Source organism: Papaver somniferum, chromosome 7 (assembly GCF_003573695.1).
Source record: "Papaver somniferum cultivar HN1 chromosome 7, ASM357369v1, whole genome shotgun sequence".
In the NCBI taxonomy this organism is placed as follows: domain Eukaryota; kingdom Viridiplantae; phylum Streptophyta; class Magnoliopsida; order Ranunculales; family Papaveraceae; genus Papaver; species Papaver somniferum.
Window position 1 is genome coordinate 33,512,666 of NC_039364.1, and position 15,708 is coordinate 33,528,373.

At 36.2% G+C, this 15,708-nt stretch overlaps 3 protein-coding genes across 8 annotated transcripts; 2 read left to right on the top strand and 1 right to left on the bottom strand.

Moving 5' to 3' along the window:
- Positions 1–5,561: 5,561 nt before the first annotated feature.
- On the top strand, positions 5,562–7,112 carry LOC113296925 (histone H1-like). The gene is made up of 2 exons (XM_026545289.1): positions 5,562–5,863; positions 5,991–7,112. The coding sequence occupies exons 1-2, from the start codon at positions 5,672–5,674 to the stop codon at positions 6,717–6,719; spliced, it is 921 nt and encodes a 306-aa protein (XP_026401074.1). The 5' UTR covers positions 5,562–5,671; the 3' UTR covers positions 6,720–7,112.
- Positions 7,113–8,284: 1,172 nt separating this feature from the next.
- Positions 8,285–14,127, top strand: LOC113296926 (protein WAVE-DAMPENED 2-like). Of its 6 annotated transcripts, none has more exons than XM_026545291.1 (8): positions 8,476–8,648; positions 9,211–9,650; positions 9,854–9,915; positions 10,031–10,124; positions 10,239–10,310; positions 10,442–10,552; positions 13,204–13,497; positions 13,807–14,127. In XM_026545291.1, exons 2-7 carry the CDS (start codon positions 9,216–9,218, stop codon positions 13,492–13,494), a joined length of 1,065 nt encoding a protein of 354 aa, XP_026401076.1. In that variant the 5' UTR covers positions 8,476–8,648; positions 9,211–9,215; the 3' UTR covers positions 13,495–13,497; positions 13,807–14,127. The 6 variants fall into 6 exon arrangements, with proteins under 6 accessions (XP_026401078.1, XP_026401080.1, XP_026401076.1 ...); XM_026545292.1 differs by having other exon boundaries at positions 13,811–14,127; XM_026545293.1 differs by lacking the exons at positions 8,476–8,648; positions 13,807–14,127 and adding an exon at positions 8,285–8,394 and having other exon boundaries at positions 13,204–13,718.
- Positions 14,128–15,037: 910 nt separating this feature from the next.
- LOC113294502 (phosphopantothenoylcysteine decarboxylase subunit VHS3-like) lies at positions 15,038–15,493 on the bottom strand. Its single transcript, XM_026542898.1, has 2 exons — positions 15,258–15,493; positions 15,038–15,170 (listed from the first exon to the last, which is right to left on the bottom strand). Exons 1-2 carry the CDS (start codon positions 15,491–15,493, stop codon positions 15,038–15,040), a joined length of 369 nt encoding a protein of 122 aa, XP_026398683.1.
- Positions 15,494–15,708: the final 215 nt, after the last annotated feature.

A 15,708-nucleotide genomic window follows, 5' to 3' on the forward strand; every position in this document is an offset into this window, starting at 1 on the left:
TAAAACAGATAACCATTGTCTGAATATAGCACAATATGCGTACCAGTATGCAAATTGTTGTAGTATGATTCAGGTCCGGGAACCAAGTTCGCATACCAGTATGCGAACGGTTTTAACTGTCAAAGTCCGGGAACCAAGTTTGCATACCAGTATGCGAACGTTTTCACCTGAGTTAGGTCCAGAACGACAGTATGCATACCGGTTTGCGAACGGTCGGACGTGATGATAGTTCAGAACTTAAGTTTGCGTACCCGTTTGCAATCTGAGTTGGTTTAAGTTCTAAGATCGGTTAAGTATGATTTCATACGCATGAACAAATACATTAATAAATTAAGGAATGCAATCTTTGCAAACAGTGGCTAAATGTTCATGAAATGATCCTCTTTAATCAAATCCGATGTTGTTTCAATTGTGTCTTGTATACTTCTATGAGAATAAGCAATTGAACAACTCTATGAGTAATACAATTAGATTCATTTGTTATCATTTGATCTAGAAGTGTTAGATGAGTGTGGTTAATACAAAAGTGTTCATATGGCTAACTTCGGTTAATTGTTATTGAGACAACTCAATATACACGTTTAGGTACGGTTACCCATATACAAATGAAGGTATATTTCATTTGTGTGTAAAAAGCTAAGACCATCTAACGGTGGAGAGATATTGCTTTGGTTTTAAGCAAACTTAGCTTGAATCTTAAATCAGGTTTCCATCTAACGGTGAATATTGATGGTGTTGTTTCAATGCTATTAAACCCTGATTGAAGACTATATAATGGAGAACTATAGCAATTGAAAACCTAATCCCCACACCTCATGTGTGATACTAGTTGCGACTAGAGTCGATTCTCCTTTAACTTAGTTTTTTCCTAAATCCATTATAGGTTAACGAGTTAAAGACTTCATTGGGATTCTGAATCCAGACCCAACTATCTTCTCTGTAGTTGCGTGTTCTGGTCTTACTTGTTCCATTATATTGAGTATTATATCCTCTAGGATTGGCTTGAGATTTATCTCTGATGGGTAAGATATATAAGGTAATCACAAAGCTCTTCGTCTCATTCCTTGTGATTCCACAATAACTTTTTGCTACTACCATATAGTTAAGTTATTGTGAGGTGATTGATATTTCTAATCCATTCTTCGGGAATATAAGACCAGATTATCAATTGGTTCTTGTTCACCTTGATTTATCAAAGGACATAACAAAACTTCGTAGGTATTTTTGTGGGAGACAGATTTATGTATCAGAATAGACTTTTCTGTTGGAGACAGATTTGTTTATAAAGTCTTTGACTTTGGGTCGTAGGAACTCTTAGTTGTGGGTGAGACTAGCTAAGGGAATCAAGTGCGTAGAGTCCTGCTGGGATTCTGAGGCGTAAGGAACGCAATTGTACCTTACTCGGTGTGAGACTTGGTTAGGGCTCAACTACATTCTAGTCTGAAGTTACTTGTAGTAGGCTAGTGTCTGTAGCGGCTTAATACAGTATGATGTTCAAACATGGACTAGGTCCCGGGGTTTTTCTGCATTTGCGGTTTCCTCGTTAACAAAACTTATGGTGTCTGTGTTATTTCTTTTCCGCATTATATATGTTTATATAATTGAAATATCATAGGTTGTGCATAGTTCAATCAATTGGTAAATCCAACCTTTGGTTGTTGATTGAAATTGATTGACACTTGAACATTGGTATTTGGTACCGTTCAAGTTGTTTCTCATAATAATCAGGCTCACGGATTTCGATCTGTTTGATTAATTGATTACATTGAGAAACATAAATATAACTCTTGGATATATTTCCTTGATTGAGTCTGACTGTCTAGTTGATTCTCTTAGAGTTATATTGGAGTTAGTCCATACATATTGCATAACGAAATATTGGGTGTGGTTGTTATACCCACGCTTTTTCATATTCTAACAAGTATGAAACTTGCAACATATCTATCAGGACATGAATAAATAAATAAAAAAGTCTTGTTTTTTTTATCTCAAATAATAAGGACTTAAAATATCTTGATTGATTCGCGTACCACTTGTGGTATTCATATTATGAAGATAAACAATACAATGCGGAAAAGGAAAAGCATAAGAAGCCAAAAAATTTATTAACAAGGAAAACTACACCAACAGAAAAACTCTGGGACCTCATAAATCTTTGAACACCATGCTGTATTAAACCGCTACAGACATTAGCCTACTATCAGACTTCAGACTGGAATGTAATTGAGACCGAATTAACCCTCCAAGCAATTCAGTTGCAGTCATGTTCCTTACATCCCTTGAACATTGCAAGATTCGATGCACTTGATTCTGTTAGCTGGCGTCCTTTACAGTCTAGGAGTTGCTTCAACCTCAACGAAGACTTTTGATACCAACCTGCCTATAACAGATAATGCCTATTTGATTATCCTTTTGATATGTTTCAATCTAGGTTTTAAAATCTTTTTGCAGTAGACTAAGTCCAGCAAACCTCACGAATTCAGAACACTTGCACTCAGTTAGCCAAGAAGTACCACCTCTTATAAACAATCCAAACAAATCAAATAATAGTTTATAAAATATCTATCTTGAGGGATCACATAGTCTGAGACGAAGATAAGTATATAATTTCTATCTATCTCGTTTCTGATCCAAGATTATGAAAACCTCAAAGATCAGTAAAAACAAGATATGAATACAGGAACTATCAGGTAAAAGATAGTCTTATCGGGATTCACGAGTCGCTAAGTGAAGTCTTCAAAATCGTAACCTAATTATGTTTCTTAGAGTAAACCTAGGTTTCAGAGGATGATTATAGCTTAGAAACTAGGACACATGAGTCTCACAGATTAAGAAACCTTGTTGCAAGAATCTGTTTATCTATAGAATGTCAAAACTCTAGGAAACTTTGAATTCAATATAAAATAGTTTGACATCCAACCAAACATTTTCCCAGTTTAGATGATATCCTTATTAGGAATTCATGTAAGCATATGAAAGTACGCCTTGAATTTACATAAAAGAGTATGCATTATGGTCTAGGGTTCTGGAACCGTGCACAATGATAGTCCATAGCGTATAAGTATCCTTTCAACTTATAAGCACTAGTGGTGTTCAATAATACTCAAGATTAATCAATAATTTACAAGCTCAAGCGATTTTGTGAATAAAGTTTTCTTAGAAGTGTAATGAGAGTTTTAGCAAAAGTGAACATGTCGTATAGCATAGTTCGTATACTTATGCTACTTCTGTAACTGTATAGTTTTGCAAACCACTAGGGTGTTCGCGAAATCAGATTCAAGGGGTTTGCAAATGTGCCACCATTCCGTAACTTATATGCAAAGGGTTGCAAATCGGGTTTGGAGAACTTCACAGTCTACAACCTAACTCGGGTTTTACATACAATAATGTGTAACCTGAGCCAAGTAGTTATCAATCTCTCACAATTAATTTTAAAATATCACCAATAGCCATAGAAAGTAAGCATTGTTGCATGGGCAACTTCCACATGATCAACTTGAAACTAAAATAGTTTATGAACAATAAATTATTCCAACGTAAATTTCTAAGGATCCATGAACTCAAGAGTTTAACCACAAAAAGCTTGATCTCGAAATTCCTTCTTTGTAACATTAAATCTACTAAAATCATATGACATAGTCTCATACGATAGGTATATGCTGCGAGTAAATATGATAGTCCAGTCTTCACATACCCCTTTGTCGATGTTCTCGCAAATCTCTTCTCAGTCTTCAATCTTCGAGGGTTATTCTTTGAAGGCTGATCATGAACTACATACTCTAATCCTAGTTTGAGACTCGACTTTGGTAGACTAGAAATCAAGATATAATTTTGTGCTTCTAACGTTGACAACAAGCTTGAGATAACAAAACTTGCGAGTTCAACCGAGCAATGCTCTAACCAAAATCTTGCCTGATGTTTTTGTCAGTGCAAAAATATTACCCCGACATTCTACAACATAAGTGTACTTAATAAAGGTGGAAAACAAATCTAATTCGCTATAACTACCTCGATTTGTATATATCATATGTAACTAGTTAGGTTTACATCTATTTTATCCTTTTTTGTTTAATTTTTTTAGTTATCTTAGATAACCACCAAAATCGACTTTATATTGCTTCATTTCGGTTGAAATTTGATGTTAGTTTGAATAACAACCAAGATTTGGCCTATTTTGTCCCATGTCGATCGATATTTTTAGTTATTTTGTATGACCACCAAGGCTTGGCCTCATGTTATCTCACTTCGAATGAGATTGATAGTTACCTTGAATAACCATCAAGATTTGAATTCATTTTCACAACTTTAAATCTCATATTATCGAAATACACTTGTTCAAATTTGATTTATTTTTGAGTGGGAAAGTCAAGCTTGGAGGACCAGGCCATTCAATATATAAAGTTGAGCATATTGTCAGATGGACACTTATTGGGCCGAAAAGCTTGTTGGGCATTTAAATAAAGCTATTATTGCAGTCGCAGACTAGTTCATTCACCCTCAATATGTGCCTGTTTGTGAGGGCGCAACCAATTTGAGCGCTTAATTTAGTGCCCCAGAGATTACACCCGTGTGTTCTGGGCGATTATCCAGATAATTTGTTTCCCAAAAACCAAAACCCTAATAACCTTATGGCGACACATCAACTCTAGCAATAACGTGAGAAATTTGACTTTAACAAGGGTTCTTGTGTTTTCGTTACTATAGGTCTAGAATGCGAGAGTTTAATTATAAAAACAAAGTATAAAACATTTCCTTGGACTACACTTTTATTGAAGTTTCATATGGCTCTACGAATAAGATATGGATAACAATAATTTTGATCTTATGTATCGTTTTTTTTTCTTCTCTTTTTTTTCCCTCTCCCTCCTTGTTCCCTTGGATAACGTTTGCGAAATCCATTGTTAGGGTATACATTATTTTGTATAAGCCTCTTGTACCCTTTCTTTCAAAACAAAGAAATTTTGCCTTAGTGAACAAAGGAAATATAACGTGTTCAACTTCCATGACATTCCGACCAAGTGTTCTATATCAATAACTTGTCGGATTTTCATGATTTTTGAAGCAATTGATTCCTTAGTTAACTTGCTATCTTCCAGATCAAAAAAATCACAATTTTGATCAACAAATCAGAGTAATAACCAATAATGCTCTAGCAAACACACAAAAAATACTAGTTTTTACACTTCCATCTCCCAAAGCCATTATCTCCCGAACCACTCAACATTATGAAGTTTTTAAATACTCATTAGAAAGCTGAAATCCTAAGATTTGCAACCATCCAAACCTCGCATAAATCCATCAAGTATAACTCAAGTTAAGCTCAGATTAATCAAGAGTAAAAGCACACATAAACTTGTCCACAATCCTCTAATTTCATTTCCTACCACATCCAAACCCTTCCAAGATAACCCGTTACAACCGTTGATAACTAAATATCGTAAGGTCTTATTTTAAAATTGCAAAAACTCCACGATCCGTATGAACCTCTCGCTATCCAATCACATCTCACCCTTTACAACCCTCAATTCCCTCTTCATTTCTCCTTCGATTCTTAAATCAAAACCCACCCCCACGAATCCATCAGATTTCATCCAAGTTTCTCATCTCATCTGCATTTCTCTAGAAAACCTAATTTTCTTCTCCTCCTCCTTCAGAAATTTTTTTCTTAACAATGGCTTCAATTGAAGAAACCAACGTCGCTGTTCCTGAAGTGGTTGCAGATCCAGCAGCACCACCACCACAACCTACTGAAGTTACTACTGAAGAACAATCTGTTCCAGCACCAAAACCAAAAGCTGCAAAAGCTAAGAAACCTGCTGCTCCAAGAAAACCTAGGGTTGCTGCTCATCCAACTTATTTTGAGGTATAAAATTAGTCTTTCTTCCATTTTTAGTATTATTTTGTTTCTTTTCCGGATATTTATCTTCCGTTAAAATTAGGGTTTTGATCTGAATCTGATCTGATCTGTTTTTTTGTGTGGTTTGTTTTAGATGGTGAAAGAAGCAATCACTTCATTGAAAGAAAGGAATGGATCAAGTCAACATGCTATTACAAAGTTCATTGAAGAAAAACACAGTCAACATCTTCCATCAAATTTCAAGAAGTTGCTTCTCAATCAACTCAAGAAATTAGTCGCTGATGAGAAACTTGTCAAGGTTAAAGGTTCATATAAGCTTCCTAGTGCTAAGCCTGCACCCAAGAAAACCACTGCTGCTGCTCCTGCTAAGAAGAAGAAGCCTGTTGCCGCTAAAGCCAAGCCTGCCGCTAAAGCCAAGCCTGCCGCGAAAGCCAAACCTGCCGCGAAAGCCAAGCCTGCTGCAAAAGCCAAGCCTGCTGCAAAAGCCAAGCCTGCCGCCAAAGCCAAGCCTGCTGCGAAAGTCAAGCCAGCCGCCAAAGCCAAGCCAGCCGCGAAAGCTAAGCCTGCCGCAAAAGCCAAGCCAGCCGCCGCCGCTAAGCCAAAAGCTGCTCCAGCGAAGGCGAAGCTAGCAGCCAAGCCAAAAGCCGCACCAGCAGCCAAGCCGAAGCCAGCCGCTGCGAAGCCAAAAGCTTTAGCCGCAAAGCCAAAGGGCAGACCAGCCAAAGCTTCAAGAACTTCAACAAGGACCTCTCCCGGAAGAAAAGCTGCTGCACCAAAACCAGCGCCAGTTGCCAAGAAGGCGGCGACCAAGGCAAAGTCACCAGCTAAGAAAGCCACCCCTGCTAGAAAAGCCAAGAAATAAGGATGAGATGGTGTAATTTTCTGGGTAGTGTTTCTGTAAAGTTTTCAATAGTTGGGGGGTAATTTCTGGTCCACTAGGAGTAAAAGTCCCAGAAGAAAAAAGTACTACTATGAATCTGTATTAACCGTGGAAGAATTCTTCTTAATTTCCATTTTCTTTATCTTTATTTAATGTGTTTTTGATTGTCCTTGTTTCAAGGGATTCGAGTCTGTAGAGGTATTTTCGGGTGCAAGAAAAGATAATGGTCTTCACCACTTTCTTTCAGTGGTTTGTTACCTCCATGAGAATACTAATTAGGGCAGCATGTGTTTTGTCTGTTATTATTAGTTGTTATTAGTATTACTGTTATTAGTAGTGGATGACAGGTTGTCATACGCGTATCGTTTTGGGTGCATTCTATTATCTACTATTATTGTTAACGGATTCAATGTCTCCAAAATCCAACCATGGCATGTTTTTTTAGACTCCAGTGATGATGACCTAGCATTAAAAATGTTATGCATCTAAAATCTCGGAAAATTCTTCATCTCTTTGTTGCTCATTCAAAAAAAAAACTCCCGATCACAGTACACTTTCCTAGATCATCCCTTTGGAATACGGTTTTGAATCTGATGGTATTAGATACTTCTTTTGAAGCTCCACATGCGGCAACATGGTGGTGAATGATTGCATTCAACCCACAGAAGTTTTGCCTTGCACATTACATTTCTTCCTTCCGTATTAAACTCATCTACCTCATCAATTTGAGGAGCGTATGCATATCTATCCCTTTTCGACAAAGTTAAATTTTTAGATTGAAAAAGGAAGATCTCACTTAAACACAATTCGGTGGTTCCATAAATAATTGTGAGGTTCCTCTTAAAACCAAGGAACACACATGAACCCTTGTCTCAGTGTAATCGCAATCTGGATATGATCTACAAGTTCTTGTTAATTATGAGTATACGACCTTTTTGTCCCCCAGAATAACACACTTTGCTATATACATATTTTGCAACACTTAAACAAGTATCATTGATTGAACTAAAGCACAAGTTGTGTAATAATTTTTCAAACTGCCATACTTGCTAAAGCAACCCTGAGACTCGAGAAACCTAAATCTCTAATACCGAAAATATATTTCTGACTCGTGTTTTTTAAGCCCTTGTTTTGAAACAACAACCTGAAGGTATGTTCGAGAGTATCGAAACTCTTGCGGTAGTGAAACAACGTGGGAAGCAGGTATACATGTACTATAATATAAGCACGAAGGCTCCGCGTATCCTTTGGGGTGAGGTGCAGTGGCATCCTATGCTCCTTGGCAGGGTAAAACTGAACAATGATGGATCCTCAATGGATAAGTATGTTCCTTTAGTGTGATCATCAAAAATGGCAATGCGATATCAATAGACTGTTTTGCAATGCATCGACATTACTACTAATTATGCTGAATTTTGCGGTGCAATAAAACCAAGTTACACAAAGATTAAATCGGACCTAGTTGGTTGGTGAGTCAACTACGAGTGTTGGCTCGCTTCAAATCGCACTGCCTCTGAAGTCTGAACTTGATTCATTTCAGAACTCTTTTTATTGGAAACACTGTGTAATGAGCAAACCGTTTTTGCACCACAGACAGGGTTTTTGCACTTCCCCAAACCGAGTTTTTCAACATCTCAAAAACTTTGGATCTTTAATGGTGGGTATTTAGACATTTTTCATTTTTACTTCTTCCCCTTTAAACCCCAACTACTTGCATTTGGGCGGAAAATACGGCAAACCAGTAATAATCTTAACAATCAGTTTGTTAGTTGCTGTTTTTTTTTTACCGTCAATTTTAGCTGCTAAGATAAAGTTCAACATCTCCTTCAATTAGATCGAACAAGAAGTGGAGAAAATTCTAAGGAAACTTCAACATATCTTCTGCTCTGGTTTATTTATTTCTCATTATTGGTAATGCGTTTAATTTGATTAGAATGTCATCTAATTAGAGTAATATTTTACATTTTTGTTTGATTTTTTAGGAATTTTAGCTATTTTCTTTAATGCATTTCTACTGTTTCCTTCCTAGATGACTGAAATTTGATATTAGGTATTCATTTTTAAGTGTGCTGTTTGTTCTTCATTAATTTTCATTCATTTACTGTATTTTTTTTCTTCTTGTGTGTGCTTTTAATGGAAGTGAAGGTTTCTTAAGGATTTGTTTGGTTGAATATTTCTATATTTTCGTCATGCATTGTTTGGTTTAGGGTTCTGTCTGTATCAAATGATTGAAGATTTGCATGATAATCTAATTTGATTTACTAAATTTGAATTAAACATTGTAAGAATCAAGCATGCAATTATGGTGGACTGCTAAAAAATGTGATACTGTTGAATGTACGATATCTCGTAAAGCCCTATTAGCCAGCTTACAACCTCTCAGTTGATCATAAACATGTACAGCTCCAGAAATTGTACATGTATAATGTGTACTGTAGTGAGGTTAATCAAAGATATTGTGCTTTTTCTGCAGTTTCAATGGGAAGGGAAGTTAAGGATATCTCTGTCAACGAAGAGCCAAACTCCGTTCGAGTACGTCAAAATAATGATGTCCATGACCGTGATCTTAAAGATTCAAATCAGCAGATCAAAGGAGATCATAAGTACTTGAATGACAAAAATGAAGCAAAGGAGTACGAAGTGAAGGAATGCACAGAAGATTACTCTAATGAGATCAATGAGTCTGGTCACGAGGAGCATGAAGAGGAAACGCTGAATAATGGCTCTGAGAAACCTGGCAGTAACACAAAATTTAACTCGCGTTCCGCTGGAAAGGTGCGTTCACACTATACTATTCCCCAACCATTTGAATTGGCTACCGAAAAGCGTGCTTCAACTGTACGCCGTTCTGTTGGGGCTGAAACGGCTGCTACTGGCAGTGTCCCCAGCACGACAATGAAGCCTCAGTATACGGTATGAGGTTTTAAAGATTCTATATTCCGGGTCCTTCATTAATCTTCTATATATTTTGTTACATGACAAGTAAAAGTGTTCAAGATCTGGTGCTTTCTTTTAAATTAGGAACCCGAGCGAGATAATTTCTTACTTGTTTAGTGTTTTAACTACAATATGGGTACTCTTCCGTTACCATTTATTACTTGTTGAACATATTGCAGCCAAAAAGGCATGATAAGAAAAAGTATAGCGATGGAGAAGATTCTTTGTCTGATACATCTTCGTATCCTTTTTGAGTACATTAGCCTATATAAGGCCCAATTCTCTTACTTTCATATATTTGATATTCTGTGAAATATATGAAGTTTTAAATAACAATTATCCTTAACCATGCATAGAGTTGCAACATCAGTAAGAACATCGAAAGGCAAGACAACTGTTGGGTCAGCTCCCACATTTAGATGCAGTGAACGTGCTGAGAAACGAAAGGAGGTATATACAACGAAGCGCCATTTTTCTATCAGAAATTTGCTTTTCGGGTACAGTGAGGATTTCTTTCAAGTGTGTTTATGTATTTGTTTTTTATCTGATTTTGTTCTGTTTTAGTTTTATTCAAAATTAGAAGAGAAGCACCAAGCATTGGAGGCAGAGAAACTTGAAGCCGAAGCTAGGGCGAAGGTGTGATTCTTGAATTCAAACGAAAGAATTTTTCCTACAGAATTACGAGTACTGATTTTGGAAAACGAAAGTAGGTAGAATTTGTCTCATTCTGTTATAGACTTTGAGCATTTTTTCATATAAAATTTCAGGAGGAGCAAGATGCAGCTCTCAGGCAGCTTAGGAAGAGCTTGGTGTATAAAGCGAAACCAATGCCGAGCTTCTACCATGAAGGGCCACCCCCAAAGGTTGAACTTAAAAAGGTAGCTCTTATTTCATCCACTTCTCCTTTTGTCTGAATTTATAGAAGCTTATGTGAAGGTATTTAATTCCATTGCGTTTTATTAGGTAGTCAACAAATGTGTTCACCCATAGAATTTAGAAGTTATCTGGTAATGAAACTAGCTGCATTTTTTGAGCGACTTACCCATTCTAAAGTCTTCTGTATGCCTATGAATATCTTCCATTTTTTTTTGCAAATATTAGTTTGCAATTGTTTCGTGATTCTGGAATCTACTATTGTGTTGAGGATTGAAAAAGAAACTTGACATTAGAAATTTACAATGTTTTCAAATAGATATGTAACTCAAGAAAGTGAATTTAGTATTTACTATTTAGGCATTCAGAGTCTACATGCTCTACACAGGGGTTAGACTTTTGAATTTAGTATTCCAAAAAAAAGGCAGTGATGGAACTTATATTTACTCATTTGGATTTATGATACCTTCTATAATTTGTGACTTCATATAAATTTAGATTTAGCATATTTATTAGTAGGATATAGTTCTTATATGGTTAGTATAGAATCTATAGAAATCCGCAGAGATTTGTTATTTACATGATGTAGCTTGTGGGATAATAGTTAAACTAGTCATGAGTCGGGTACTATAACGTTGCATGAAATACATTTCCATGGTGGTTCTCCTAGTCAAGGTGCTAGTAGGCCTTATTGTCATACGATAAATATGACAGCTCAGCAAGTATCATTTACTAGTCGTTTTCATAGATATTGCCAATTATATGGAGCCAATACATTATTATGTAGGATCTGCTCACCAGCATTTAATTCGTTCGATATGCTTTCAGTTGTTTTCATTCCATCAATTGTTAATTAACTACAGCTTTAGCAACCAATATAGCCACCTGCAGTTAATTATGTCACCTATATAAATGTGCTTTGCCAATATATAATACAAAATCAAGAAGTAAACAATCCTCGAACCTATCAAATTGTTTACGTGTTCCCTAAAGTGAACCCACTTACGTCTTGGCATGTAGCTGGATTACCACGGAAAGTAGATATACTCATTTCATACCATCAAAATAAAAAGTAATTTTGGTTTTTAATAGTCAGTGGTTTTGCATGTGCCTGCGAGTCGGCGACTAGCCGTGCTTGAGACCAAAATGCATTCTTCATGTATTACTAGTCTTTAACACGTGAACTGCACTCTAATCTTTATGGGAGAAATTTAAAACTAAGATCCTATATTCATAAATGGTACACGAGATCTGATGAGCCCACTTACCACATGGCATGGAGCTGGATTACTACGGAAAGTAGTTGTACACATTTTGTATCATTAAAATAAGAATTCGTTTTGGTTTTTAATAACAGTGGTTTTGCATGTGCCTGTGAGTCGGCGACTAGTCATGCTTGAAACCAAAATGCATTCTTCATGTATTAGTAGTTTTCAACACGTGAACTGCACTTTAGTCTTTGTGAGATAAGATACTTAAAACTAAGATCCTATATTCATTTCATTTATTAGTAGTTTTTAACACGTGAACTGCACTTTAGTCTTTGTGAGATAAGAAACTTAAAACTAAGTCCTATATTCATTTCATTTATTAGTAGTTTTCAACACGTGAACTGCACTTTAGTCTTTGTGAGATAAGAAACTTAAAACTAAGATCCTATATTCATTTCATTTATTAGTAGTTTTTAACACGTGAACTGCACTTAAATCTTTATGAGATAAGAAACTTAAAACTAAGTCCTATATTCATTTCATGTATTAGTAGTTTTCAACACGTGAACTGCACTTTAGTCTTTGTGAGATAAGAAACTTAAAACTAAGATCCTATATTCATTTCATTTATTAGTAGTTTTTAACACGTGAACTGCACTTAAATCTTTATGAGATAAGAAACTTAAAACTAAGTCCTATATTCATTTCATGTATTAGTAGTTTTCAACACGTGAACTGCACTTTAGTCTTTGTGAGATAAGATACTTAAAACTAAGATCCTATATTCATTTCATTTATTAGTAGTTTTTAACACGTGAACTGCACTTAAATCTTTATGAGATAAGAAACTTAAAACTAAGTCCTATATTCATTTCATGTATTAGTAGTTTTCAACACGTGAACTGCACTTTAGTCTTTGTGAGATAAGAAACTTAAAACTTACACCCTATATTCATAAATGGTACTAGGCGATCTGATATAAGACCTTCGATATAGTAAAGCGTATATACACCCACGTGACCTGCACTTGATATTGACTTGAGAAACAGCTGATTCTGGAAAGCATGTCATACCATTCTCTGAACGATAATTGTGAGGCATCAAGATATCTTTGAATGAGCCGTTTGAACAGTTTATTTAGTTGCATGCTTTTTAATGCTAAAGTTAACCAATAATTACATAACTAAACAAAAGCAGAAACACCTATTGAGATGGACACAAAAAATGACCACAATTCAACTCTGCTTGTATTTTCGTATTGTAGAGAGTAATTTTTCTTTCACTTCGTTTTTTTGTTATGTATAGAAGTACCCATAACTTTTCTTTTGTTGGCAATATTATGGTTTTAGTATTTTGCTTAAAATTCTATCCCGTAAGATGATTTACGACATTCCTTAGTTAAATGATGATAAATGATCCTGTAATTTATCTTCTTTCGAGATTAGGTGCAACCAACTCGTGCCAAGTCACCAAAATTTGGCCGAAGGAAGAGCTGTGGTGATGCCGTCAGTTCATATCAGAGAGAAGATAAAGGAGGAGCTAGTGCTCCACACAACCGACACAGTCATGGCAGTAACAGAAAAGATGCATCGGTTGTGGATAGAGATCGGACCCATAATCAGAGTAGTGTGACCTGCGAAACAAAAGATGAGTCCAACCAAGTTAGAGAGACCACAAAATCTGATTCATCATCCAGGATGATTGCAGAGGGCAATCCGCAGATTTCTGTTCAATAGTCGGTATGTTATCTATATATGAAAACAAGACCTTCATATATTTTTTCTCTTTTGTCTTTTGTTCCGCTTTTTTTTTCAGTCTCTTATCTGTTAAAAATTGAGATAAGCATTTCCTTTCTTAACATTTGCAAACACTAGTTGGGGTGGTTTGTGTATTAACTGAACTGTAAATTTTTCTGTAACTTATAACTTAACATATATATGAAAAAGTTTCATTTACTGGATGTCTCTTGTCCCTTTTACTACATTTTGCTAAAACTTGGACTTCTTAATATTTTACTCCATTTTGAATGAATGGAAATTGCATGGCAGGAAGGCAGTTAATAGAGGCGAAGACCAAGGTTTTGGGTACTGAGTCTACTGACCCAGGCAACCAGATAAGGTATCTAAACAAACCCAATGTATTGCATGGTAATTTCAGAAGTGTTACATGGTCAACCAACTTATTGTTGCAGACTTGCACAATCATGTGTAGTGTACAATTCAACTGGGCATTACATCCACCCTTATTTGATGGCTTTCCTTTATCAACTTTAATCTGTAACTGGGATGCAGTAATTAACTGTCCCTGATAGTTTGCCTGCTTGCTTTTTTGCTGTTTGATTTTTCTTTGATGGAAAACTTTGTCTGTCACTTCCAGTGACCCCTTTTTGTCTATCTCGCTCTTTCCAGTCAAAAAAGAAAGAAAAAAAAAGAGTGAAATATAAGATAGACATTGAACTGCATCAAGAACCTTATGACCAATCTATATTCAAGCAACAATCAGATATAAATGCTCATGTTCACCGTAACAAAAGATTCTCGTTTTCCTGCTATTAGCTCCCAGAAATCAGACATTCAGCGGGTCTGCTGCAAGTTGTCGGAATTTTCCCAAATTGTTAGTCCCAAGCATCCTGGAATTGGTTTTCAGCTGAAAATTTCATAGTAGGGGGCCTCAGAGACAAATTACAAACAGATCTTACATTTCACAACAGATGCTCAATGTAGGAGCTAAACAATGAAGTGACTTGAGTTGCATTGCGTCTTTTGAGGTCATTCTTCATCTCGAGATTCACATGCATTAATTAAACAAATTAGAGAACAAATCTGGCATCTTTTGCCTGGTCAACTAGATTCAACCAAGATTTCTAAAATATTAAGGAAAGATTCACTGTAGAATCTGAGCATATTTCGGTGAAGAAAGTTAAATTAGGGCTTGATAACAGATATCTTTGATTACTGTGGTTAATGGCTTCAAATATGAACTCACTGTTCCAATACACCTCCAAAATTAATAGATCCATCAAATTCAACTAATAATTAGACATACCCACATTGATTTAAACACAAACCCTAATTCACAAGCATAAGACGAAAAGAAACATAATAATAATATAACAGTTGATTCACATTCATAATCATGGATGGGCAAATTCGTTTCTAGAGTGATGGAACAACCATTAAACCCTAGATCCCCAAACCCCATTGACCCAAATACTACTAAACATTACTTCACTTCACTTCCACCACTCAAAAAAATAAATAAAAAAACTAAAAATTAACATCACTTTCTCTTCTTAGAAGGTGGTTGTGGAGTTTCATCATCGTCCTCATCTTCCTCATCGTCTTCTTCGTCCTCATCCTCATCATCACCCTCTTCGCCATCCTCATCGTCGTCGTCATCATCGTCGTCATCGCTTCCGGCAGCAGCACCACCACCACCACCATTAACTTCAGGATCATCTTCATCATCATCATCTTCACCTTCTTCGCCAGCAGCAAACTCTTCATCATCATCGTCATCGTCTTGAGCATTAGCTTCATCATCATCATCGTCATCTTCTGTTTCACTACCATCTTGAGGTCCTTGAGCAGGATTTTTTCTTTTGTAAATCTCTAAGAGAAAGCAAACTAGAGTTTTCTCAGCGAGCAAAGCAGATTCTATAACAAGAGATTGCATGACTGAAGCAACCATGGTTTCCATAGCAACAGCAGAAGAGCAGAACATTTCCATCTCCATGGCGAAGAAACAGAGAGAGAGAGAGGAGAGAAAACAGAGGAAGGAAACTGGAAAGACAAACAAGGACAGAGGAAAACCTAATAAACCCTAGAAAACCTAAAAAGAGGTGTACTTTTCTCATGGAAAGAAATCTAACGGGTGGAGAAGGGGGAAGTCGAGGGGTTTCTTGGAGGAAGTCATACGATTTAGTGGGGCGAAAAACAAAAAGTTGGGGA